The 27,716-nt window shown below is 39.5% G+C and overlaps 1 protein-coding gene across 2 annotated transcripts in view; it reads right to left on the reverse strand.

Moving 5' to 3' along the window:
• Nucleotides 1–5,101: 5,101 nt before the first annotated feature.
• Nucleotides 5,102–27,716, reverse strand: part of skib (v-ski avian sarcoma viral oncogene homolog b) — a 32,590-nt gene continuing 9,975 nt past the window's right edge. The window contains exons 2-7 of one of the 2 annotated variants that reach the window (XM_077203533.1): nt 9,504–9,617; nt 8,926–9,029; nt 8,506–8,786; nt 8,010–8,284; nt 7,203–7,433; nt 5,102–6,993 (exon numbers count right to left, since the gene is read on the reverse strand). In XM_077203533.1, coding sequence (XP_077059648.1) covers nt 6,799–6,993; nt 7,203–7,433; nt 8,010–8,284; nt 8,506–8,786; nt 8,926–9,029; nt 9,504–9,617 — 1,200 coding nt within the window. In that variant the 3' untranslated portion in view covers nt 5,102–6,798. The remainder of the gene's footprint in view (nt 6,994–7,202; nt 7,434–8,009; nt 8,285–8,505; nt 8,787–8,925; nt 9,030–9,503; nt 9,618–27,716) is intronic. The other variant, XM_077203534.1, reaches the window with a different exon arrangement.

Below are 27,716 nucleotides of genomic sequence, written 5' to 3' on the forward strand. Positions count from 1 at the left end.
GGCCTATGTATCAGGGACTCAGTTTGCAAAAGGGCAGACTGAGCTGAGTCCATGAGATGTGCAGGATGGATGGAACGTATGTGCATCCCTCAGGACCTCCCAGCAGAGCAGGTTCATCTCTTCTGACTGCTGCTGCTGCTGCTGTTGATGAGGGTTCAAACAATGTGCTTTTTGTAGATATTCCAGGTTATGGTGATTTGTGATTACCAGAAACCAGTGTTTTGCTCCCTCCAGCCAATGTCTCCATTCATCAAAGGTTAGCTTGATAGGGAGGAGCTCACGATTACTGATGTTGTAGTTCTGGGCTGAGTCCCCCTTCCGCTGAGGTAACACTGCCTCCACACCACTGGTGGATGCGTCTACTTCCATAATTATGGGTAGGTTTGGATTGGGGTGTTTAAGGATGGGAGCGGGGCAAAAGGCTTCTTTCAATTGTTGGAAAGCTTCCGTGGCAGCTGGAATCCAGGACAGAGACAGAGACGGTGGGTTACTGAGTAATGAGGTTATGGGAGAGAAAATTTGTCTGAAGTTGACAAGACATTAACAGTAGAAATTGCCAATGCCTAGAAATCATTGTAGTTCTTTGATTGAAGAGGGCTGTGGCCAGTCTTAGACTGATTGTACTTTTCCCTGGTCTCTCTGAATGCGGAATCCGTCGATTATGTAACCCAGGAAGTGTTCAGCCAGGTTCCAGGAATAAGAAAGAATATCAACGATGCAGATGACGAATCTCTGGTGCATGTCCCGGAACACCTCTTCCATGAAGCCTTGGAACTCGCCTTCTGCTCCGGGATCGACAGACGATAGATTTTACCTTTGGGCAATGTGGCACCGGGTACCAACTTGATAGCGCAGTCCCATGGCTGATGAGGTGGAATTTTTGTCTGAACACATCCGGGAATGCCTGATATTTCTCTGGAATGCTCACAGTAGACTGCACTTCAGAACTTTCAATTGTGGTGGAATTGAGGTTGACTGATATCTTTAGATGCTGTGATTTTCTTCAGTGTTTTTCAATGTTGGAGACAATAATTGAAGCAGTACTCACTCCACTTGGTAATTTCTCCATTTGACCAGGAAACTCCAGGTGAATGTATCTGTAGCCAGGGTTGTCCCAGGATAATGTCCGCAGTTGAGCCTTCCAGCACCAGAAGCGAGATTTCCTCTATCCAGGATTACAATACCAAGCATAATTATGGGTGTGCAATGAGTAATTATTCCTCGATCCAGCAGCTTATGCAGAATTGAGTGGATGCTTAGGGTTTGTGAACAGGGATGTTTCTTGAGAAGTTCCAGGGTGCTTGAGAAGTTCCCTGCAGAGCCCGAGTTGATGAGAGCTTGAACTGTAATGTAACATCGAGGGGTAGTCACTACTGTGCTGCATTTTAAGTGGAGATTAGCAAGGGAATTTGAACAGCACTCACTGCTGAGCGAACTGGACAGTCATGGATGAGGTGACCATTAGATCCGCATTAGAGGCATAAATTATGGGTTTGGCGTTGACGCTAAAGTCAAGTCAAGTATGCTTTATTGTCAGTTCTACTCCATGTACAGTACATACATACAGAGAATTGAAATTGTGTTACTCTCAGACCCATGGTGCTTAGAAATAACATCAACAGTAAAGCCAAAAAATCTAGATCAAATATAAAAATACGACTCTCTAATAAATAGTAAAAGAAAAAGAAAACAGCGTAAAACACATGACAAGTAAAGTGACCAAACAGTGCCGATAAAAAGCTATTTAGTGCTTATTCCTGTCTGATTAAAGTGCAAAAAGGGCTCAAAGGGCAGTCCTGTTAAAAACTGACTGATGAGGTAGTAGAACGACGTCCGTTCTATGCTGAATGAGGTAGCAAGCAGACCCATGCGTCACCAGTGACTGGTGCATCAACATAAGCCTAGGGCAGACTAGGGAGGGGGGGGGGGGGGGGGGGGGGCAATTTCGGGAGCGAATTCAGCTTCCTGATAGACTGATGTATAAAGCTGTCCTTCAGTCTGCTGGTCCTGGCCTGGAGACTCCGCAATCTCCTCCCTGATGGCAGCAGACTGAAGAAGCTTTATAACGGGTGAGTGGGATCTCCTGCAATGCAGAAGGATTTGTGGGTGAGACGGGTTCCGTAAATGTCCTGGAGGAAGGGAAGAGGGACACCAACAATCTTCTCAGCTGCTTTCACTATGCACTGTAGGCTCTTCCGACAAGATGCGTTACAGGCCCCGTACCACACAGTGATGCAGCTTGTTAAGATGCTGTTAATGGTGCCTCTGTAAAATGAGTACATGATGGAGGGCGCAGCTCCGGCTCTTCTTAGTTTACGGAGGAAGTAGAGACGCTGCTGTGATTTCTTTACCAGTGCTGCTGTGTTTACGGTCCAGGAGAGATTCTCAGTAATGTGCACACCCAGGAACTTGGTGCTGTTCACTCTCTCCACAGTGGCACCGTTGATGGTTAGAGTAGCATGCTGAGTGGGCACTCTGCGGAAGTCAACTACAATCTCCTTCGTCTTGTCCACGTTCAGGGAGAGATTGTTCTCACTGCACCACCTGGCCAGGCGGCTCACTTCGCTCCTGTAGTTTGTAGCATCTTCAGGAGTCTGTAGACCTCCCCTGTCATCCACGGCTTCTGGTTGGCCCGGATAGTAAATTTGGGATAGATGAAATGAGTCTGCCTACATAGGCTCGCTAGGAGGTGATGTTGGAGCTGCTGATGGAATTAAGTGTGAGGATAGCGGCAGTAATGTTTCTAGCTGGCAAGCTGAGATGCGTTGGGCTACATGAATGGATTGTTGTATCAGATTTTCTAACCCCATATAATCATCATAAATTGCCATCTGAGTGCATAGGTATAGGTAGTGATATAATACATAGGTACGAGTGATATAATATAGGTGATCTTGGCTTTGTCGGCTAGAAAACGGGGAGCTTGCAACTCGAATTGCAGTGAACATTGCAACAAGAATACACTGCAATCCTCCACCGCTCCAGAGAAGGGCGCTGGTTGGGTCATGGGACTGGCTGATGTGGGGTTTGGAGGAAGTAGTGACTGTCAGAGAGTTTGTACTGATTCAGCAAATGGATCAGGAGCTCCTGGTTCCATTGTGATTTACTTTTTAAAGATAGAGTAGAATCTGTTGAACTGTGTGCATTTGTAGGACTCCTAATGGACCTATGACTAAGCCACGACCCCAAACGCGATGAGCCAATCACAGTGTGCATAGCTCCCAATACACTCGGACATTCTCTGCTTCCACGTCAATTGAAATGCATTGTAGTTAGACAGTTTTCATTCGTTTTAATATGTTTTTTCTTGTCATTTTAAGTTTAAAATGTTCAAACGGTGTGCATGGAGTACATGCAACTCCGACACTAGGTATCCTGAGAGGCTGGGCGACAGTGTGTATTTTTTCCCTTTCCAAATTAAGCCACATCTCAACACTACGGAGATAAGTGTCTGCTCTGGATTAAGTTATGCGGTAAACCACAACACCAACTAAACGTGGATAAATTAAACAAGGCCGTCTACATCTGTTCTAAGGTAACGTTAAGTCAACAACGTATTTGAATGTTATACGTTAGCCTAACATTTGAAAACGTTAACATTAGCTTCTAGCTGGGTTGTACATCATGTCACTTAGCTTCATTAGCGTATCTGTAAATAACAGAGGTAACAAATGTTAGCAGTGTTGTACCAAATGATTCATGTAAATACTGTAGCACCAAACTAACGGAGAGGTAACTTACTCTTGGTAAAAAGGCTTGTCCTGGAAACGTATGCAACTTAGACCTATACATATTTAATTTGATCATGAACCATTAATTACATATTAAAGCACAACATTTTAGACAACTTTCTACCAAAACAACTGGGGAACTTTGTGTTTTTTTTTTTAGAAATACATGTAGCCTTTTCACTCCTCTTCAACATAACTAAATATAGCGCCTGTCACCGAATGTTGACTGTTTGTCGAGTGAGTGGAGGGGGCGTGGCTTAGCCATAGGTCAATTGTGATGTTACAGGTGGGGCAGGTTAAAACTCTGGTGATTGTGAATGAGTGGGTGGAGTACCCCCTGCTGGCTGAATCCGTGACATATATTAACTGTAAAATAAAATTATAGAAATACAAATTATTAACATACTTCGATTTGGCAGCACTTACTTATAAATTAGGGTTAACTGTTCTCATAAAAATACATATTAAAAATATATTTGATCTTTTCTTATATACTATGGTTACTATTTAGTCATTTAGCTGACGCTTTTATCCAGAGCTTCTTACAACTGAGGACTAAAGACAAGTCAAGTCATTGTGAAGAGGCAAAAACAACGCAAGAAGTGCTCAAAATACAAAGTTCAGGCATTGCTCAGAGCAGCATAAGCCAGACAAGGGAAGATTTAATGGAAAAGGAAAAGTTTTTCTTTCTTTTTTTTAACTTTTTTTTATAAGTGCTCATGGAAGAGAGGAGTTTTCAGTTGTCTTTTGAATGTTGTCAGGGATTCTGCATTCCGGATGGTTAATTGTTCATAAAAATTATTTATATAGTTTTTAATCTTATAATTTTGTAACCAGTGTTAACTGATGAGTTAAAAAAACGAACTGTTCTTATATATATATATATATATATATATATATATATATATATATATATATATATATATATATATATATATATATATATATAGATTTATATAATCATATCTTATGATCCAGGTTTAACTGTTCTTATAAAAATACATATTAAAATATTTTATCTTTTCTTACTTTCGTTAACTTCATATTAAAATAATTTATATATATAATTTTAATCTTATAATTCGTAACCAGAGTTAACTGTTCTTATAAAAACACAAATTATCTATCTATCTATATTTAAAATCTTATCTTATGAATTAGGGCTAACTGCTCTTAAAAAATAATTTATATTTTGATCTTTTCTTATGAACCAGGGTAAACTCTTCTATTTTTTCCTGACAGAAACAAACAAGAAAAAAAAAAACATTTTAAAATGCCTCATATCTATCAAATCTGGGCTCTATAGTTGCTTTAAATTGATATAATCCTAATTACTGAATGTAGCAAAGAATATCAGAAAACAGGAGACGAATGGTTGATTCTGTTTAATGATGCTATTATTTGTGGGGGAACATTAAAACAAGTAAAGAAAATGACCCACATCAAAACCAAAACTCTGACCCTGAACACAATGCATATCTCAAGTGTGACGCATAAAAACATCAAGAGGTTAAAAACTGACATAGGCAAGCATATGGATCTCGTTATATAGAAGGTGAAGTAAAAATGTACCCAGAATAAATAGAGCGATGGAGAGGTTAGAATATGCATTACTGCAGGTTTATTCAAGACAGGGGTAATGGAGATAAAAGATTTTTTTTATAAATTCAGCAAATATTCTTTACAGTTCATCAGTCACATTTCTGATTTATCAACCAGAATTCTCAGAATGTGAAACTTTGCTTTGGTAATTATATAAAGTGATTTCCAAAGGGACTGAAATTATTCAGAAATATAATGATCTAAGATTTTTGTCAATATTACATAAGGATTTTATACAGTAAATGCCCTCTAGTTGAAAATATGATAGGAGAAATTCACGTTCGTGTTACACTATTTCATACATACAGTCTGTTGGTTTGGAGCAAAAGCATTTAGAGTGAAGTGTAAAGCAAGCTATCATATTTACATAGTTTGTTTAAGTGGTATTCACATCTGTAACAAATGTATGAAAAGTTTTTTTATTCAATACTTGATGTCTGAGATCTGAAAAAACAGAGGGCTCTGCATACACAATACAACTATCTTTTCTTAAAAGTGCAATTCTTTTTTGGTAGAAAGTAAAAAAATATATATCCTTGTTTTCTATATAAGTAGAAATGTTATTTTCATTAACAGCTTTATTTATTAATTTTTACCAGTGACTAAAAATGGATGTTTGTCACGCGAGTATAATTCTGATTCTGAAATTAATTATGAAAAAACATTAATTTCACCATCAAACGGAGCATGGAGTGATCAATGTCATGCCCTCGTCTGGACTGATAAAAATAGCGAAAATTGGTAAGTAAAGTATAATACTTGATATTGAAGTTTAGGACAGATGGTAGGATTCAGCCCATATCGATCATTGCCAATACTATAGGGTTTTAAGTACATGGTAATTAAAAATAGGTTTATAATAAAGCTTTGCTGCACCATAGCACTGTCGCTCATGCAAACTATTTCAATACAACAGAGAAACAAAAAGGTGAAAGAAAAGCGAGCAAAACCTTGTAATGACAACACCTGTGTAGCAAGTATAATTCTGGCTTGTAACACTTTCTAGTTTACAGAGTATCAGCGGCACTAACAGGTTGTTCACCTGCTGCTTTCAATGTAATGTGAATAGAAAACACATTTGTTTCCCAAATATTTTTCAAGTATCTTTGCAAAAACTTTAAATAGCTTATAACAAAATAAATTCCTTAGATTAGCTTAAAGAAGCTAACTGAAGGCGAGTCAGTTACACGCGATGCCACCGTCTCTGAACGTCCTGCCATTGAGGAGCGACCAAACTTCTTTCCAGTTACTTGAGTTCATGATTTATGGTTACAGTTTCCATTGGTTTCGGTAAACGCACACTGTAATATGAATGTTAATCATGGTCATTTTCCGGTGATCCAGAACTTTTTTCATGAATACGTTGACTCTAGAAGCGTCCTCTACTCGTCCTCAAATCAAAGTCTTCCTCCTTCGCCATACATCGAACACATTACTCTAAATGTTTAAGATACATCTTCAGCTCTCATTTCTCTCCCTCAGTCGGTTGTGTGTTTGCGATGGCGTGTCCCTCCGTCTCTGCTTTGTGGCCCAGCTGTTCCTGAAGCTCTTTGACGACCCTCTCCAGATTCTGCCGGGCGTCCCGCTCCTTCAGCAGGTCCTCTCTTAACTGCTCGCGGTCCACTTCTGCTTGCTGGAGCTTCATCTGCAGATCTTCAATCTGATGGAGAGAAAAAGAGATGTTGGAAGTCATTTTCCAGATTTTGTGCACATCCTATTTGCTGTCATTATACATTATCATTCACATGTGAAAATGCTTCTGTTTTAACTCACCCTGCTCTCTAAACATCAAAAACAGCCATTATAAACACACAGTGTAAATGTATCTTCTGTGCTAAAAATATACCAACAGGATGTTCCGAATCTCACCTGTGAGGAATACTTGGCCCTCAAACGTCCTGCCTCGCAGCCCTTATCGCACACCCGGAGCAGTCTCTCCCTGTCCAGTTCCCTCTTCAGCCTGCCACAGGACTCGTTGGCGTCTCGCACCTTTTTCTCACACTCCACACGGAGGCGCTCAATCTCCTTCCTCAGGTTCCGCTTGGCCTCAATGGCCTCCCTCAGCCTGCCCTTCTTAGTCACCCTGACAAACTCCAGCTCCTGTGAACGATAGGCGATATTGTTGAAGAACGGCACACAAATTTTTAAAAAACAAATTGCTATACAAATTTGCTTATTTGATTATCGACCTAGAAATAGTGCAGAGCAGTATTATTGTAGTATTATGTTCTATTTTATAGTATTTTAATTTTAGTTTTCATTTTAGTTAAGATTTTAGTAATTTTGTTATTTTTAACATTTATCTTTAGCTTTAATTTTTTATTGATTTATTTCAGTTAATGGCCAAGGCAGAATTTCTCTATATATTTTTTTTTAAAAAGTTTTTTAAGTTTGTTTTTCATATAATATTTATATTTTGTTTCATTTAAGCATTATTCAAATTACAAATAACTATTTTCAATAGTTTTAGTTGACAACTACACTGTGATTATTCTAAATTCAGAATATTCAAAACTTATTTTTTGGATTTAAACATTTGAATTGAATATTTTGTCCTTTATTTAAAGTCGTTCTTTGGTTTGAAAAAACAAACAAACTTAAACCTTTGTTGATTTCCAGGTTGAAATGATATGGTTAATGTCAGTTTTCCAGACTTTCGGAGCTCACAGTAAGTACCTGCTGAAGGCTGCGTTTGGCTTGCAGAGCGGCGGCTAGTTTGTCCTCTTGCTTCACTCTCATGCGGATGATCTCCTGGAGGAACTTCTCTCTGGCCTCCTTAGAGCTCAGGTCACTGCAGAGTGTCTGCTTGAGGACTTCCAGCTCAGAGCATGGGCTCGCCCCTAGTCTCACCCTCCCATCATGCACCTCTGCAGTACTTGGAGCGCTGAGGTTCAACGCTCCAATGCCATTTGTAAATGGAGGAGGGGACATCAATGAACAGGAGACAGTACCTGGAATGACAGAATAATACAGCAGTGAAATAAAAGTGCAATATTTACTTCATTCTCAATCTAAATGGTGTTGCCAGGTATTGCAAAAATGCTCTCTTTGGAGCTTTAATCAGTTTACACGCATCATATTAGTGTACTACTGTCTACCAAACATGGATGTATCAACTATTTTCACAAAATGCAGATATATTTAACTGTTAATCCTCTTTTTCACATCATACCTTCACCACAGTTGTCAACCTCGATTTCTGCGTCCGAGTCCTCATTCTCCTGAGAACACTCTCTGATTACTGGAGTGGGCAGAGAGGCTTTGGTCACCAGCTGTGATTGTCTCTCTGCAGATGGCCACCTCTTTCTTGGTCTGGAGCTCTCTGTCTTGCTTGTGTTGTGGGTCTCGGTGGGGTGAGAGAAACGGTGCGGTGGCTGCTCATTATTTTTAAATGTGGCAATGGGCAGAGATACATTTGGAACTGCCAGGCTGTCTTGTCCTTTAGCAAGTGGTCTGAATATCAGAGGAAAAGGAGACATTAATTAAATGTCGCAATCAAAGCAATGTATTGATGCAGTGGAGATGATGAATTAACTAAATGGCTATATTAATGCTATCATGGTATAATCACAGAATGTTTACATGTGCGCACCTCTCATACTTGTGGCTAGGTGTCTCTTGCTCAGCAGAGGGAACTCTGGGAGACCAGGGCCTGAAGGCTGAAGGTCTCTGCTTGAACTGGAGCTGCTTAAGATCCTAAACAGAGAAAAATAAGACAGTTTAATTAGGGACGCAAGAAGTATCATATTATCAGCTATTGACCAATATACACAATTCATCAGTATTGATTTAATTGTTTAGTTTTTACTGTGCATTTTTTTTTTCATTTATTTAGACAAAATAGTAAAGAAATGTAATATTAGCCACCCTAACTTCAATATCTATGATGCCTAGATAAAATAACCAAAATAATAAACGCTGATAATTTTGAAGAGTAACTTTTCATTTAATTCATAATCCAGAGATCTATGGTGAACCATAGTTGGTTCAACTATGCTAAGTGTGAAAATTGACCAAACAAAACAACTAAATAAAATAAATATGAAATTGATAATGGTTTTAAATGAAAGATATAATAGCTTTGAAACCACAAAAAAATGAATCACGACATATATCTATCATTATGCGGCTACTGTATTTCATAGAGGAAAGAAGCCAATACAAATCTACCTTATTAGCAGATGCAGCCAGAGACTGTAGCCAATCAGCTTGCTTCTCTTTATCCACTGATGGGGATCTTGAGCGGTCATGTTTGGACTTTTTGGAGGGAATGGGACTGTACGCCTGTAACAAAAAAAAACACACACACTCCATGAGATGATAAAAACACTGTGAAGGCAAGACTCCAGCGCTGAGGTAAAGCTTTGACCATGTAGGTGTCAAACCGACTTACAGCTCTCAGCAAATATCTGAGAGAAATCAGTGTAAATTTAGCATCAGTACAAATAAAAACCAAACACTACAGGCATTCATACAACTAAAAAGGCTTCCTGAAAAAAGAGAGTATGACCGTAATAAATCCCTCCCTTTTGCCCTCAGGTTTCAGCATGTCAGATCCAGGATGTGTTTACCTTTGCCGTACCAACGACCTGTCCAAACCTGTGTCTTTCTGACTCAAGTTCAGGAATTTAAAACACCCCTGTAACCTGAGCATCCTGACAACAAGTCCGTGTGAAAGTTAGCAGAGGATAAAGTCATGAAGATGTGCTGATAGAAAAATTGTTCACAATGAGTAGAAAACGTGGTGCTTTTGGCTAAAAAACACCAAGTGGGTGAGAATTGTGACTGGATATAAACGAGGTCAGGTACTTAAGAGTCGTTGACTATAATGGGACACAAGGGGGAGACGCCGCGCTGGATTTGTCTCATCATAGGGTGCTGACAGGAATCTTGTTTATATATAAAAAAGGACGCTCGCTGTGCCGATCTTAAGTAGCGAAATATAATAACAAACCTGTAATCACAAGGCGTGGGAGCCCGCGTTATGTGACCATGGCTGTTTGTTAGGAGGGTTCTTTCAATGCGGATCTGACTCATGCTAATACACACTTGCCTCCACGTCCGGCTTTAGTGGCGACTTTACGGTCGGTAACGTGGGCCTTGGAGCCGAGAAACACACACACGCAAGGAATACACAAAGCACACACTTATTTTCTGAGAGCGCAGAGTAGAATAGCCAAATGGTGACTCAAGGACTCTTCATGATGAGTGTAGCGCCTTTGAGAGCAGCCTCTTACCGATTCAATACACTTTCTGAAATATTTAAATGGGCATAGAACGATAGAGGACATATAATCTTCTAATATAGAATTAGTATAAAATATATACCTTAAGAGTGTAAAGAATATTATTTTCTCCACTTATAACACCACCACATCTCCCTTTGAAATCCACCTGACGCGGGTTAGAACGATTAAAATGGTTTTAAATTGGACAAAAATTGCTACAATATTTTAAATAGCAACAGGGAAAGGGAAAAATAAGGGAAATAAATTCAAAAAACACTCGAACTTGCAAATTAGCAATATGAAAAAAGACATTACTGTCAGGGTAAATTTAAAAATGTAATGTCATAATTATAATGTTTTGCATTAGGCTATGAATTAATAAACATTTATTGAAAATAAATATGTCATGTCTTTTCATTTACAGAAGCATGAACCACGAGTAGTCGAGTAACTCGAGTATTGTTTTGATAAGAAATCGACTAGGAAAAAACAGTAGTCGCGCAACTTCTAATCTCAACCAAACCTGATTGACGCATGAGAAAAAAACTAATTGGTTCTTGCGGAAGATAACGTGCTGGGTAACACACAAGAATGAACCTCATTGTTCTCTCACATCAAGCAAACGTGCTTAAACGTCCGTTTACCACAAGTGATGTGTGAGTTAATGAATGTTTACATGTGAATAATAGTCTAAATTCGGCAAAAGTGGTAGTTAGAAAGCTCGGATAGAAAGCTCTTAGATTTCATCAAAATGATCTAAAGTGGAAAGATATGATGGTAATTAATGACAGAATTTTCATTTTATGGTTTTGGGTGAACTATCCTTTTAAATTAAAGACACATTTATATACGTTTTTCTGTTATGAAAGGTAGCCTATTCTAATTCAAATATTTTACCAAAAAATATTGGTCATTTTTGAGCATAGTGATTTCCAATTATAATGTTTTTTAAACTTTTGCAAGTAAATTGTGGTGGGTGACATGCTGAAAATAACCATAATCAAACAATAATTAACAGTTCCTCCCTCCTTCCTAAGTCTGGAGACCTGCCTGCCTTGCGCAAAGGAAAGCATTGTTTTTTTTCCCCCTACAAAAAATGCGGATGGGTAAAGTGAAAACATGACTCAAGCGCTGAACAACCACTGTAGACCCAACAAAGAGCGTCTGTCTGTGTTTGTTCCTTCCCTGAGGTCTGGAGTTCCAGGAAGACCAGGGCGTCCCAGACATAATAGTCTTTGACTGTGCAACCTCCCAGACACCACAAGGGAGCCGCTGATGCAACGTCCGCTGATCTGAAATGCAGGGCAGCCGTGACATGGCCATCACTCACCACCACATCAAAAGCGTGGCCTCGTGACACACATGCAGGGCAGACGGTCTCAAACAGCTTGGCAAAACCGCACAAATACATAATGGAGATTGTGTTTGTGTGGTTTCAGATTAGGACATGTACAACATCTGGACTCAGACCAACAGTCTAATAAACCTTAAAAGAAGCCATCTGGATTTATTATAACATTTTGAAGAATGCTAAATTAGGTTATTGCAAAGCAGTAAGAATTACACTACAGCATGAATACGGATAAAATATTCTTGTAAGATCAAATGTAACATACTGTATATTCTTGTTGAGCAAATTAAAAAAGCACTAATACAGGCTCCATTACTGATGGAGCACATGAGTGAGTGATTGAAAGAGTGAGTGAGTGAGGGCCACATTTCCTCTCTGTAGTTTGCTTTGGCTGATGGCCCTGTGGGAACTCGGAGCGTCTGGTTCCTGAATGTGAGTGGGCGGGTTCGAGGAGCAGGACCACAGAGGAAACACAAAGCAGCAGGAATGTATACTTGAAGGCCAAGTACGGCTTACTCTTAAAGTGGCCATTCAATCCTATGTCCTTTCAACTGCCTATTGTGAGGATTTCTTTGAAGGCATGTTATAAAGGAGCGCTTTACGGCAAACATACATGGATGAAACGTGCATATCTGCGTCAACATAACCATTGTTTTTCCAGGAATCAATTCATTAATCAAATTCATTATTCTTGTTATGGCGGATAAACAATAAATGGCAGATATTAAAATCATATACTTTGTCTAATTACAATAAAAATAAGACTAAAAAACAGGCTTGGTTCTTGGAAGCAAAAGGGGTGGGCTGTTAGATATCCTGGGTGGGCATAAAACTCAATGAAATTATGTAATGACAAAATTTAAATTTTTGGGTAAACTATCCCTTTCAGTATCCAACATCAATACAGATAAATTTTAAAAAATATATATCTGTCAATAGCTGATATGGTACCAATATATCATGCACCCCTAGTTTTTTTTCAATGTGTGGGGAAAAAAGAGAAATTACTGGGCTGATACTGATTTTAAAAGGGTTTGAAAAATTACATTTTTGCAAATGGTCCAAGATGTGCAAACGTCCCAAGCAAATATCGAGTAGAACCGTTTGGAATGCATAGCTCCATCCAAGAGCCATGGGTGCATGTTGTCATAAAACGGATTTGGATAACATCTGACCACGTTTGCTTCTGATTTTGGAATGACTAATGAAGCAAATATCAACCTCCACTTTCATTCGTCATGTCACACCGTCCAGCTTGTTCGGGGAGAAGGTGCATGCTGTAAGTCTCTGTTGCCATTACTTGGAAGCCAAACAAGTGGTTGCATTCGTCGTGAAACAAAAATAGTCTGCTCTATTGAACTTGCTTGAGCAACTAATATCCTCACAATAATGTGCCATGCTGCCTGAAAGAACTGTAGCGGTGGTGGTGCACAGCAACCAGGCACAACAAGTTTCCTATTACAGCTTTTCTTTCCCCCCACGGAAATCCTGCATGTAATCCCCAGATCTGTGTGTGCTTCACCATGCTCTGCCAAAGTCAAGGGCAAAACTGGTGAAGCACACTTGGGTGGGAGCTTTATTGAGGCGTGCTGGAGACCGGTGCCCTAATTAGAGGGGGCTTCTTGAAGACTGTATAGGATAAAAGTGTATATAAGAGTATGTGAGAGAGAAAGAAAGGTGGCAATGCCAGCTGCCGTCATGCAAGTGAGAGTGCTTTGGAGGGTCTCTCAATTTATAATAAGCTCAGTTGTCACCAGGTGTCAGCTGGCAGATCCGTGCCATTTGAAAATGTCCCCAGCTCTTCCGCTTTCAGTGACAGGAAAAAACGATGCCATCATGTTTCCCTTCAAGTCCATTCTGTTTCAGAAGCCTTTCCAGAAGTTACATACAGAGCCTTAGGGAAAACCAATCTTGATTGGATTGTGTTAATAGCCTTTAAACTAGAGTCTTGCTGCTTTCTGAGCAGAAGAGGGAACAGACTTTTGAGGCAGAGGCGGGGTGTAACGTGTAATCCTGCTCTGAGAGCGATGGAGGAATCCATCTGCTTCAATATGGTGTATTCCAGCAGGCACACAAGGGTATAGTCTCATCGGACTCTTAAGTCCTCCAATAAGTAGTCCACCTCCAGACTGCAAATAAAATGGATCCACAAAGCTCATTCATACAGTTCTACCAAAATTTCTCTTCATATATTCATAAAACGGATTGCATTTACGTTTATAAATGGATTAAACTGTATGCTGTGGGGAGTAATGCTTACACTGAGGTGGAGACAAAACACTCCACAAGGCACACACACATATTCGCACAATGTATTTCTGCTTCTCTTCACATTTAGAACACTATAATGCAGGAAACATGCAAACCAGGTAGCCTAAGGGGATGATGGGAAAAGAAAAGCGTCAGTAAATAAACGTCAGTAGAAACTCTAGACACTCATCACTAAAGATTATTACTCAGTGCTGCTAATCTGTCTATCAGTACGTTTTCAGTTTGTTTGTGGGATTGATTGTGGGAAAAAAATCCATATAGGCTTAAATCAAAATCAAAGAATCCAAAAGTGAGAGACCATTTGAATCCAGGGATTTTGTACATTTAATTATGGAAATAAACAGAAAATTTAGGATTAGAAAAAATGTACTGTATTTTTTCCAGAAAATAAGTCGCTCCTGACTACAAATTGCAAGTTGCAACATGTTAGAATCGCATTGTTGAGAGAAAAACAAACAAACAAATAAGTGCTAAAATCGAAATCCAAATGTGTGCACTTTTCGTATATATTTTGCATGCTTGATGTTAATTGCATTATACCAAGTCCCTTTGGAAGATTTTGCAGCATGTTTCAGATGATAAAAAAGTGACTCATAGTCAACCATAGTCAAAAACAACACTAAGCCAAAACCAACACTAAGTGAAAGGGTGATATTCCCGCCCTTTCTATCTGTAGTTTCTAGTTGTCCCTGTGTGCAGAGGGTGGAATGGCTGGCTGGCTTTGGCTCTCGTGCCTGTGTGATTGACTGAGCAGATGGGGCTTTAGTTTCTCCAGTTAGAGTGTGGACTTCTGTTAGCAGCTGTGTCCCACTGAAGAGCCCCTCCTGTCTCCACTAACAGCTAGCTAAACCTCCTGCCTGATGCAAAGAAATCACACAAACTGAAGCAAAACGTTGAGAGTGAAGGTAAATTAGATAAGGACACTGTCAGAGCTGGTGCTAATGCTGCCAACATACAATACAGTTTGGGATCAGTAGGATTTTGTAAGAAATTAATACTTTTATTCAGCAAGGGGACATTAAATTTATCAAAAGGGACAGTAAAAGACATGAATGTTTAAAAAAAAAATCCAACTTCAAATAAATGCTGTTCTTTTAAACTATACATCAAAGAATCCTGAAGAAAAAAAAATTAAGCAGCACAACTGTTTTCAACATGGATAATAATAAATGTTTCTTTAGCACCAAATCACCGTATTATAATAATTTCTGAAGAATCATGTGACACTGAAGACTGGAGTAATGATGCTGAAATTTCAGCTTTGCCAACAAAGGAAGAAATTACATTTTAAAACATATTAAAATAATTTAAATCTCAATAATATTTCACAATATTATTGTTTTTACTGTATTTTTGATCAAATATATGCAGCCTTGTAAGCATAACAGACTTGAACTTTTTTTTTGGAAAAAAATCTTTGAAGAAAAAGTTTCCTGTCCCTTTTCCCATATATCTCGTTGGCTGATTTATTGTCATTCTCTACAAATGCCAATATGTATATATATATTTTTTTCTTCCCTCTTTCTAATTATGTGTTATGGTGTTATTGTATTGTGTTATTTTGTCACTTTACTAATTGTTTTATGTGATGCAGTGGCTGTATTTTTTAGCCCAAGACAAATTTCCCTCTGGGACAATAAAGTATACCTTAACCTTAACAATAAAACATAAAATCTTACAACAAATAGGCCTTGTAGCTAATGACGGCAACACAGGTTTGAGTCCAGCCTGCAACACATTCTGTTTCATGTTCCCCTGTCTCTTCCAATTTCATGTCAAGATCTACTGTCTCTATCTAATGAAGCAAAACGTCCTACAAAAAAAGACGAGGAATCAAAATAATGACCAGAAAAGTCTTGTTTAAAGGTATACACATTGGAGATATATTCACCACATACATGGAATACAACCAATGCTTGCACTTACTTACGTCCAGTCAGCGATCAATCAGTCATGACAGTTAAATATGACAGCACAGGATATGCATTTTGTCAGGGAGCTGCTTCGGTATGTCAGAAACTGAATATACAATCACTCCCTCCCACAGCAACACCTAACCCTCACACACCCAGGCACTTCAGAGTCCTGCTGCTGATGCTGGAGGAACACGTGAAAGCTCATACTTTGTTGTGTACGGAGGACTGACGGCAATAACTGTGACTCCGGCACCAAATAAGGTGCGGTGGTGGGTTTATTTGGGAGGATGATAAGGGAGTGAATGCCAAGGGGAGGTCAGAAGGTTTCAGGGTACGGAGAGGCTGAAGTTGTAAAAGCTCCCGCTGAGAATTGGCAGGGTGAAGTTACGGTCAGTGCTTAGGGTCTCAATGATGTCACAGCACCTACACTGTGTCTGCCCTGGGACAGGGGAGGGGCAGCGTGGTGGCAATTGATTCAAGTGAGGCTATAAATCCATCTGAAATTTACTGCTTTCAACCACATTTCGGCATTCTCAACCCCTGACGCCATCTAAACGCTGGCGATTGACAACACAGAGGTGTTGTAAAGATGGAGCACACATCTTCCATGCAACTCCAAGAGCTAGCACAATAATGTGCACCCATCCAGGAGGGAGACCATCACTTTACCTTTCATAGCATGTCCATTTGAGACTACGGCTAATCACCGCAAGTAGGCCTACAGTAAATGGAAAACATGGCAGTTTCTGTGAAACGCTTTTAGGGCCCGTGCATTTGCGAGCGAGGCAGAGAGGGGAGTGGGCCCTATAATTAAGGTTTGATATGGCCAAGGATGGGAATGGACTATTTTAGTTTGTTCTGCTTTTTACAGTCACTTTGAAAGCTCAATGTTCCCCCAGCATTTATCAAAACAAATACAAGTGCGGCAAACTGGAGATGGGAGTGCTAATGGATGTCGTGGATTGACAGGAAGCATTAGAAACAACAGGAGAGGAAAAACAGAGAATTGCGTGGTAGAGGACAAAACAAAACAAAAATTAGGAGCGAAAAAAGCTAACCGCTCGGTGCCCAAAACTCCGTAATTGAGCGTTTTTCCCAAAGTACAAGACATACAAGGTTAGAATTGGCTATTATCACAGCAACGTGTGAAGAGCTGTCACATCTCTACATGGAAACCCTGCATTTTGGAAAAATCCCTTTTCCATTTTTCCATGAAGTAGTACAGCTTAATAAAGCAGATGATTACATAAAGATATTAATAGGGAAACAGAGAGACTCATTCTTCCATTAAGCAGTAAAGAAGGGCACTCTTTCAGGACAGGAAAATGGTGGAAAATTAAGAAAATAAAGCTGGGATACTTGTCTGGTTATAGTCAGTTTTTGATTTGAATGTCTAGTCAAAAGATATAGATTTGACTAAGTCTTCCACAAAAAAATTATGTTTAAAGGAATAGTTCACCCAAAAATGAAGTACATTCATATTTACTCCCAATGTCATTCCAAAAAGTATGATTTTCTTCTGAGGAACACAAAAGAAAATATTTTGAAGAATGTTGGTAACAAAGCTGTTTTACTAACCACTGAAAACATTTCTGAAAAAATCTTCTTAAACTTTCCAGAAGAAAGTCGTACAGGTTTGGAATGATATTAGGGTGAGTAAATAATGACAGAATTTTCATTTTTGGGTGAACTATCACTTTAACTTTACAAACCTGTCAGAATGAGAAGCACCCCTGCTGAAAACACCATTTTTGGATTGCATGTTAGCTTTGAGATTATGTACCTGGTGGGGACATCAGCATCCTAAACTGGGGACCAGGATCTAAAACACAACCTCATTTGATATTTTTTTTTGCCAGCAGGCATTACATTATTCTGCTCCCTTGATGTGCTTTGTAACTTTGACATTTTCTGGAAACGTCTTTTTCCAGGACCATTTTCATATTACAGCGCTCCTCTGAATCTGAAAGGGCCAATGTTTTTCTCCATAGCAACTGCATAACACCTTGAGCTCAGCTCTGACTCAACCAACAGAACACAACAAAATACTGAATTCGCCATCTCCACTCCAGGGTGTTCGCGGACCGGACCCTCTCCCAGCCCTGCTTCTGTGGCTAACATTAGTCTGCCAGTCTTCTGGACACTTGTTAAATGGACCTACACACCTGACATCCATTAAACATGTACTTTTGCTAGCGCTCCGCTCGCATAAATCCTGTGAAGTTGCTTCCTTTTGACCGAGATGTGGCTGGTTTACAGATAATCGGGTGTTTCTGAACGTGTGCCAAAATGGCTGACGGTTAGAGTAGCTTACCAGTGAGTCAGCGCCAGCTCAGATCTAACACAAAAGAGAAACAACGAAGATAAAGGCCAGTGTCTTATATAAATGTCTCCTGAGTCTGCTGTGTGTATTTTCTCGATGTGACACTGTTCTGTGCGTTAATTTGTTCAGTCTGATCTGATCAGAGGGATAAGGGCCCGATGCTCCTGTCCTGAGCCCTGCCTCAAAAGAGGGCCTGGGGTTAGCATGTAATCTCCCAGCCTTCCCAGCACCAATCCACACTGACCTATGTGGCCTTTCCACTAACAGCTGAGGGACATTTATCTGTCTGTGTCCTCTCATACGTTTGTACCGCATTCTATACCTTATAAGACCATATGCTACAACGTTCACGATACATGTGTACTGATAGTAAAATTATGTCCGATATTGGATTAATACCAGGTATTACAAATCTATACAACAGAAACAATATATAAATTAAATTAAGAAACACTCAAATGAGTAATTTTAATGGTTAATTGTGAAAGTGAATTTAGTTATCACAAAATTATAATGTACAGTATGAAAAATGGATATTAATTTTGAGATCTGCCAAATATTACATTTAACAGTGTTATTAAATTAGTGTTCTTAAAAATGTACTTTAAATGAGCATTAATGATGGCAAAGTAATCTAAATGTAAAAATACGGGAATGAGAATGCACAATTGAATATCCAATTTCGAACAATAGGCCTAACGATAAATAAACAATTAAAAAAACTCTAATATTGGTAGATAACTGATAGGGTAGCAATGGTTTGAGTCTGTACTGTAAGCAATAGATTAAAAATATGCTTTTAAGGTTCCAATTTATTTTTACATTAGTTAACATCAAATAATAATGAAAAACACTTCTAGTGCATTTATTAATCTTAGTTAATGTAAAATCAAAAGCTGTATCTGTTAGCATTATTTAATGATAACATGAACTATCAATTATTAACAAAGAATAATAAATAACAAATGTTTTGCTCACTGTTCTTTAATAGTTAATGCATTAACTAACGTTAAGTAATCAGACCTTATTGTAAAGTGATGTTATAGTTTGACACAAAAATTAGGCTTTCATTATTTAAATCATGAACAAACTTGATTGCATGTTTGTTTTAATTTAAAGTGTTTTTTGTTGTATATGTGTATATGCAAATTCGGGCTAGTTATCGTGGCAAGGATTTTTAATCTCAGTGAGATTTTCTCCTGGTTAAATAAAAGTCGGGGAAAAAAAACGTTTAAAAATACTAAATCACAATTAATTAGCATTATTACATTTGACCTTTTTTATTGACAGCCCTAGTAAATAATTTTTCAGAATATTTTATGAATACATAATTTTTATAATTATTATAAAGATCACCTTCAATTAAGTTGGCAAAACTTTACACTAAGTTTCAATTTGTTAACATTAGCTATTGCATTAGGAATCCTGAAGTAACAACGAACAATACTTTTAAAAAACATATATTATTCCAGGTTGATGTTTAATTTATAATTCATACTAATACATTTTAACATAAAGTTGTATAATAAAACATGAATTAAACATAAACACTAGTATATTTATAAATGAACAATAACATTATTAGTGCATGATCCCAAATGAACTTCAACTAATTGAACTTTATTGCAAAGTGTTAATTCTTCAGTTTGGAAGACTCTTGTTAAAAATGCTAAATTGTGTGCTGTGTTCCTGTATAAGGCCATGGTGAACTGGCAGCCAGTAAACACACGCACATATACCCACCCAGCGAGTCTGAGAGAACGAGAGCACATGGTGAACAGACACTAGTATGGCAGGGAGGGGAGGCTCTGCTCAGGAACTCAATAATAACTTTCAGCAGTCTAGCCAGGAGGCTAGAGGCCCAGACTGTGGCTGTTCAATCCTGCAGCCCTCCCCCCTCCGCAGCTCTGGGCTCCTCCCTCTGCCCTGGCCTGTGTCTGCTCCACAGGACTAATGCATTTTGCAGACAGCCTAGAGACTTAAAGAGACATAGACCACATTTTTCCTCCCTGAATCACTGCTGTTGATGTAACCACTAACTCAGAACAGAGATCATTATTTCCAGCCGTTTATTCAAAATCTCCCGCTCGCTTTCTTATTACTCTTTTCCTCTCTTGGAACCCGGGAGACTTCGACATGACACGGAAAAGTGAGGGAGAGACGGCCTGAAATATGTTAAGAGCCTCTCAATAAATCTCGGGCCAAATGCTCAAACTGCACCACCCTCCGAGTCCGAGCGCTTCTTTGATGTGCAACTCACCAGCCTGGAGAAGCTCTTGTCAAGTGCAATCAGAGGTCCTGGCGTCAATGCATTTGAAGTCATTATTATGATAATTATAAGAGGCAAATCCAATAGGCATGATCAGACAGCGCTGGTACAGAGCAGATCCAGCTGTTGGGAGTTGGGATGTATACTTCTGCCTGTAAATCAACAGAGATTACATTACTGCTGTCTGCCGGGCAGGGAATAATGATGGATCTGAATGCTAAATGCATCAGTCTGAAAGACAAAAGCTGCGTGCGGGATTCATAGTGAAGTGGGAAGTGCCGTCTGTCTCCAGCAGACTGCTGGCGCTGTAAATACAGGCAATTTAGTTTCGCATGTGCACTAACATGCTTAAGGTATCGCAACATTTGCAAGGACTGTTTGAGATACAGTAGCTACAGTAAAGGGATAGTTCACCTAAAAAAGATATATATTAAATATAATATATTCTTTTGTCTTCTGTATAAGAGAGCAAGTTATACAGGGTTGGAACAAGTAAACGACTGTTAACTGTTAACTATCCTTTTAAAAAAGCCTCTCTGAACCAAGGTCTCACCTGCATGCAGTAGGCGTCCAAGGATTTGAGCAGATTTAACCGCAAATGTCTAACACAGTGTCTACCATCTGAGCTGTGAGACAGCATGGAGCCAGGCGCCCTAGTGAAGTAGAGCAGAATACCACAGCCAGGAAATAATTAAAAATTCAATGGGCTTGAGTGACACAGAAACCTTCAAGGGCGTGCCTGCCAAACACAGTTTTTCTCTTCCACTGTCAGCATTTTTCATCTTCCAAAGAGGATGCTGAAACGAGTGGGGGCCATAAAGAGACTGGAAACTCAACCACGCTCAGATACACTAGATGGGAATTCAAACAGGAAACAAAAACAAGGCCAAGAAGTTGGAAGAAGGTCATTGTGCTTCCGAATGAATTTCTTAACGAAAAAAACAAAACAATTTGATCACATTTGTTTTTACACCCTCTCAGTTTGATTTAGTGGCATTGTTACTCAAGCTGCAGAAGGTGTTAAAGTTGGTTCAGCCTCTGTGGAGGATATAATTTCTAAAGGAATCTGGACTTGATCAGACCTGAAAAGCCCAATGAGCAAAGCATGCAAGGTAAGATTATAGGACGGTAGATAATAAGACAGCGTGAACAAAATTCCACAATTGTTTGTTTTGTTTCCTGACATTTTTTATTGATGGTGAAACATAATATACATGAATCTGAATGTTATTTTGAATTGAGACCAAGAAAAAGTATTTAATTACTTATTATTCTGTTCCGTGCCAGTGGGGCTTTTTGAAGTTTCAAAGTGAATTGATGAGGCACATGATGACGCATATAGACACAAAACTCATTTGTTGACTCACTAGGGTCCAACTTCTCGCCATCTGTGTGAATCACGTCTGCTGTCCTGCCTTGTAAAATTTTCTCTGTGGCCAGACACATGCAAAAGATGCCTGTATAAAAACCACTTCCCACCATCTAAAGCTCCAAGGTATTTTAAAGGGGAGAAAGGCAATGAACTTCTGACCCGAATAGAGGGATGTGAAGGAAGCTGAGGAGCTCGGGGGCATCCAGGGTGTCTTGCCATGTCTCACCCTGCAAGGCCATAAACCCAAAAACTCCAACTTGCATTACTTTTATGGCTGCCAGATGGTGGGGGAGTCTGTGTGCCCATGGACCCCTTGTCTCTGGACTTGTCTCCAACTCCAGTAAAACCAGTTGACCCCGGTGAACTGACATTCACTCTCTATCTAGCTATATTCAAACATCTTTCTGACTATTTATCTGTATATCTATCTATGTCTATCAATATCTATTTGAATATCTGACTAATTGGATTTATCTGAGTGTCTTTTTGAATATCAATTCAATTGAATTTCTGAAAATCCATTTTCAATATGTATAACCATTTTCATTGCCCATATCCATTTCCAATAGGCTTTCCATCCATCCTCCAGTTTCTTCAAATTCTTTTTTCACTGTATATCCAGGTCAATGGGAGTTTACAAGTGCAAGATCACCATAAATAAAATGAAAAAATCAATCAATCAATAGTTTCCTCTGCTAGTTATCAATTCATGAGATTAGCTACCCCCCACCCCCTCAAAAAACAACAACTGCCATCAGCCCCACCCTCTTACCTCAACTGAAATTGCTTGTGTTGTTGTTTATGTCCTGTAATTCAACCTGACCTCCCTACAACCCCAGCCGGGGCTTCCTGGGCCATTAGGGGTGCTGGGACTGTGGGCTTTTGACGTGATAAAGATTAATACTCTCCTCATTAAGCTGACAGGGCCGCTGTAAAACATAGAAGACTGGACCACTCCTTTTCACACCGTCCCAACGACATCAAATGGCATCATTTGGGTCTGTTTTGAAGCAATGTGTATTAGCTAAAACACCCTGAGGTGACCTCCTGTTTACCTTTAAGACAAATCAGATGTTCAAAGAGCAAAATAAATGGGATAAGAATAAATATTTCTAAGCACGACAACAGAAAGGCCAAATTCTTTCTGGTCAAACAGTGTTTTATACAAGCATTTGACCAGTTTAATCAGCAACATCTGACTGAAGGCAACCAAAGAGACTCATTATCCATGCATTTCCATGCATTCTTGAAAATCCTCTTGGGCTTTAATATGCATAAATATGATTACCAACACCATGTGCCCTCAGCCTGCTGATCCCTAATCTTCTTTCTACATTCTTCAACAGTTTGAGCTCAAGTCACTTTCATATTTTTACAGGCTAGCTCTCATTTGGCTTCTCTCTCCACCACGGACAGAAAACTCCATATTCATGAGAAGCTTTAATTGAAAGAAGGGAGGGGAGTCCTAAATTTGCTTTTTGTGTCAGCCAGCAGGGACAAATGCAGCCTCAGCACATTTTCTTCCTATTCTCTGGTGGAAGAGAAGGAGAGAGAGATAAAATGAGGAGAGGAATAAAGAAGAGAGAGATTACAGACACTGGACCGGTGGTGCCAAGAAGAGCGGAAATCATACATAAAGACTGAATCTCTGTATCTAAATAAAGACGTGATCCTTCCAAAAGACACCTCTTTGGCCCGTTTTCAGTAAAAATCAGACAGGGAGGTTGTTTGCATTCCAGGAAATGTCTCCCACTTTCTGCATATGCAGCACTTGGTTTCCTTGCTGAATGCAGAACACTTCAGCGGCCACAGCTGTCTCAGGTTTTTGCAGTGAGGCCTTCTGCAAGCAAAACAGAGCCCAGGCTTGTCAGAAATTACAATGTTATAAATGACCTTGAAAAACTGGTTTAAAAAAAAAACACACGATGAGAACCTACTTCCAACTTCGAAATCCGCACTGGTGGGTTTCTTTCATTTCACGTCTCTAGAGCAGTTTTTTTTCTGTGGCATGTGTGATTTTCGGACAAAGATTATGGATGAAGACAACTTATATTTCTGAATAGCCAAGAACAGCCTTGCAAACAGACATTGGTCTATTTATTTATTTAAATATCTGACTATTTATCCGAATATCTACATTGAAAAATTTCACAATTAAATACAAAGAAAAGGCAAGTAACATTGACTTAAACATGACATTTTTATGTAAAGAGACTGAAATAGTGTTTTCTTGTAAAACATCCACAGATATTTTTGTTTTTTGTGTGAAAAATGTTTTTGCAGTGCATTTGAATATCTTTAAGTGCTAATCTGGTTTTAAAAAAATGACAGTGGGGATGGGAAAACCAACTTCAAAATCTGCACTGCTGGGTTTCTTTCATGAAGCATTTCATTAGCATTCCATATGTCTCAAGGAGGGTTTTTTTTCTCTGTGGCGCATATGTGTGATTTTTGGACAGAGACTTTGGACGAAGACAATTTACATTTCTGAACAGCCAAGAACGGCCTTGTTAACAGACATTGGTAAAACAGCATAAAACTGGAGTCCCACTAATGTGGCCTGTAACAACCCCTCCTAGTTGTGCATGTCCCTGGCAGTTCCACTCATAAGGTTTCACTTTCCTCATAGGATGAAAATGACCTCAGCACAGTAAAAGCAGACAAGGACTGCTCACCAGATGTGAGCGGAGAAAACAGAGAGGAGGCAGCCAAAAGGGAGTGCAGAAGAAAGAGAGAGTGTGAGGAAGAAAGACAGAGAGAGTGCAAAAAACATTTGCCCGAAGAATTTACTGCCAACCCCAGAGGAGTCCTTTGATTAAGGGTTCAAGTGGAGTTGCAGGGGTTTCTGGGATATCTCAGGAGCACTTATCCAGTGGAGGGGCTGGGTAAGGAAAGAAAGAGAAAGCGACAGCCAGAAAGAAGGAGCGCAGAAAAAGAGGAACGCCATGGAAGCTTGGTAGAAGACCAACAGGTTCAGCCTCAAACACGTAGACGCCCCCCACCAACCCCCCTACAAGCAAATGCCAGTGTCATTCCACACCCCTGTGCACCTGCCAGGCACACAAAGGGCCACTTCCTCCCACTGTCTCTGGCCAAGGCCTCTGATCCCATTTAATGCAGCCTGCACCACAACAAAAGGAGATAAATTAGGGAGAAGGCTTGATGATAGGGTGACTAATCCTTTTGGAAAGACAAATTCTATCAGTGGCCAGTACAGTTAGGACCAGCTAAAACATGCAAATTGAGCAGCACGCGTATCCGCAGATTTGTCAGAGTGAGTGTTTTGCAGAAATGCCTCGATGGGCATTTTACTGCGGTTGTAACTCGCACTTGCAGGGTTTGACCCAGACATTCCTTTCCTATCATACCCATCTAGGTTGTTATATGTCCTGCGGTATGCAATTACATAAGACTCCAGACAGAGCTAAACTTGTTCTTGCCAATGAGGCTTCGTAGACAGGCCCTGGAGAAAAAAAAAAAAAAAACATGGCTAAAAATGGCAAATGGCCTCCGTTTTATATACATTTTATTCGACTACATTAAATGTTATATCTTATTATATTATACAACCAGATTACTATATTATATTATATAAATTACGAGCATCAATTTGAACTTTAATAAAAAATCTGTACAGAAAAAAGGCCCCTAGATACCTCACATGGCAACTGGTCATGAATCTATCACCTTATGTATACTGAGCGAATCTTTTACAAGCTGACTTCACGTCTACCACACATCAAAGGTCTGTGCGTCAGTCCAGTCACACCGCAATCTCACATTCCTCACTTCATTCACACTCAAACTTCTCAGCGTTTGCATGCACTCCTCAGAGCTGACTTCTCATAAACAAAGTCCTGAACAATCAAAGCCCCCTATCGTTACGTGGATCAGGTGAGCTGATGACCAGTAGACAGCCTCAGACTCAGAGCAAACCAAGACCGCTATATAGCCAGGCCAATTAAGTTGTTGCTGTCCGAAGGAGCCGCGATTACACTGCTTATAATGATAAGCCGCAAAGCAGCTTGGATTTTTGTAAGAGGAGGAAGCTAGCTTTCCGTCTTCCTTGACCACGATAGCTGGTCCCCATTTTAAGACATAGGCCTGATAATAGCTGGGTCATTATGGGATCAGAAGCTCTCTATTTTAGGCTGCTCTGCTCTGGCCTGCCCGGGCTCAGGCTGCCCATGTCTGTGGTCACTGGCGCACTATAAATAAAAGCAGACACTGGGTACAGGCACGCTATCACATTGCCCTACAAGACAGAGAGAGAGAGAGAGAGAGAGAAAGAGAGAGAGAGGGAGGAAAACTCAAACAGGACTGAAAATAAGTGTCTTCACTGCAGAGATTTAGTGATATAGAAGTACAGTGAACTCAAAAAGTAGTACACAAATGAAATTGTAAATAAACAAAATAAATGAATATAGCATACATTTTTTTATTTGTTAAACCATTCAAATGTTCACAAGTCATTACTTAAGTCTTCTGTGTCACATGATCCTTCAGAAATCATTCTAATATAATAAAAAATGTCTTATTATTATCAGTGTTGAAAACAGTTGTGCTGCTTAATATTTGTGGAATATTTATGGAAATATTCGGGATTATTTGATGTTTAACGTTCAAAATAACAGTATTTATTTGAAATCGTCTGTAAAATTATAAATGTCACTTTTTATCAATTTAATGCATACTGACCCCAAACCTTTAAACAGTAGGACCGTCAGACAGAACATTATAGATAAAGTTATTGGACGGACGGACGGACGGACGGACGGACGGACGGACGGACGGACGGACGGACAGACAGACAGACAGACATATAGATAGATGTACGACAGTATTGGCATCAGCACCAAAATTTCTACATTTTTAATATCTAGAATATGCTGAGCTGATTGTCCCTGTGCCTGCTCCACTTACTGTAGTGACAGAGAGAGAGAGAGAGAGAGAGAGAGAGAGAGAGAGAGAGAGAGAGAGAGAGAGAGAGAGAGAGAGAGAGAGAGAGAGAGAGAGAGAGATTAAAAAGATAGAAAAAGAAGCCAAGGCAGAGCACAACTGAGTAATTGAGGGTGACATGTCTGTAACAACACATCAGGCTGTTTGAATAAAGCACTTTCCTAAGAGAAATGGAGAGAATAGAGAAGCGATGGAACAGATGCTTGGAATTAGAGTAGCCAGTGAGGGGGTGTCATCTGCAAAAAAAAAGAGAGTGGCAGCAGTTTTGGTCCTGGATAAATAGTCCCACAAAACCTCACTGTGCTGTACAGAGTGAGGAGGCAGCCGTGTTGAATGCGTTTGATATGGGCTCTTGCTCCAGGCCTCAGCGTCGCATTGCTAAAGGCTCCAATAGCAGAAATTTAGTATGTGTTTAACAGCACACCACATTTCATTGTGCTTCGCTAGCATTTAATACCTGATCTCCAGTGCCAAGCAGAAATCTGGCACACACTCAAGCCACTAGGGGAGATGGCTTACAAGAGGTCTGCTTGTTGGTGCCATTGCAAGAACATAAAAACCCAGTTTCCTTCTCTCTTCTGTATCAGTTTTACTTATTGGCTTACAGGGAAATATAGAGTAGCATGTAACAAGAAAACCATATTCGCAGCTATGTCTTCATGTTGTAAGCATGTGCACTGCCTTTTCAAAATGG

This window comes from Siphateles boraxobius, unplaced genomic scaffold, assembly GCF_051911475.1.
Source record: "Siphateles boraxobius isolate OS27281-9 unplaced genomic scaffold, OSU_SipBor_1 5, whole genome shotgun sequence".
Taxonomy (NCBI): Eukaryota; Metazoa; Chordata; class Actinopteri; order Cypriniformes; family Leuciscidae; genus Siphateles; species Siphateles boraxobius.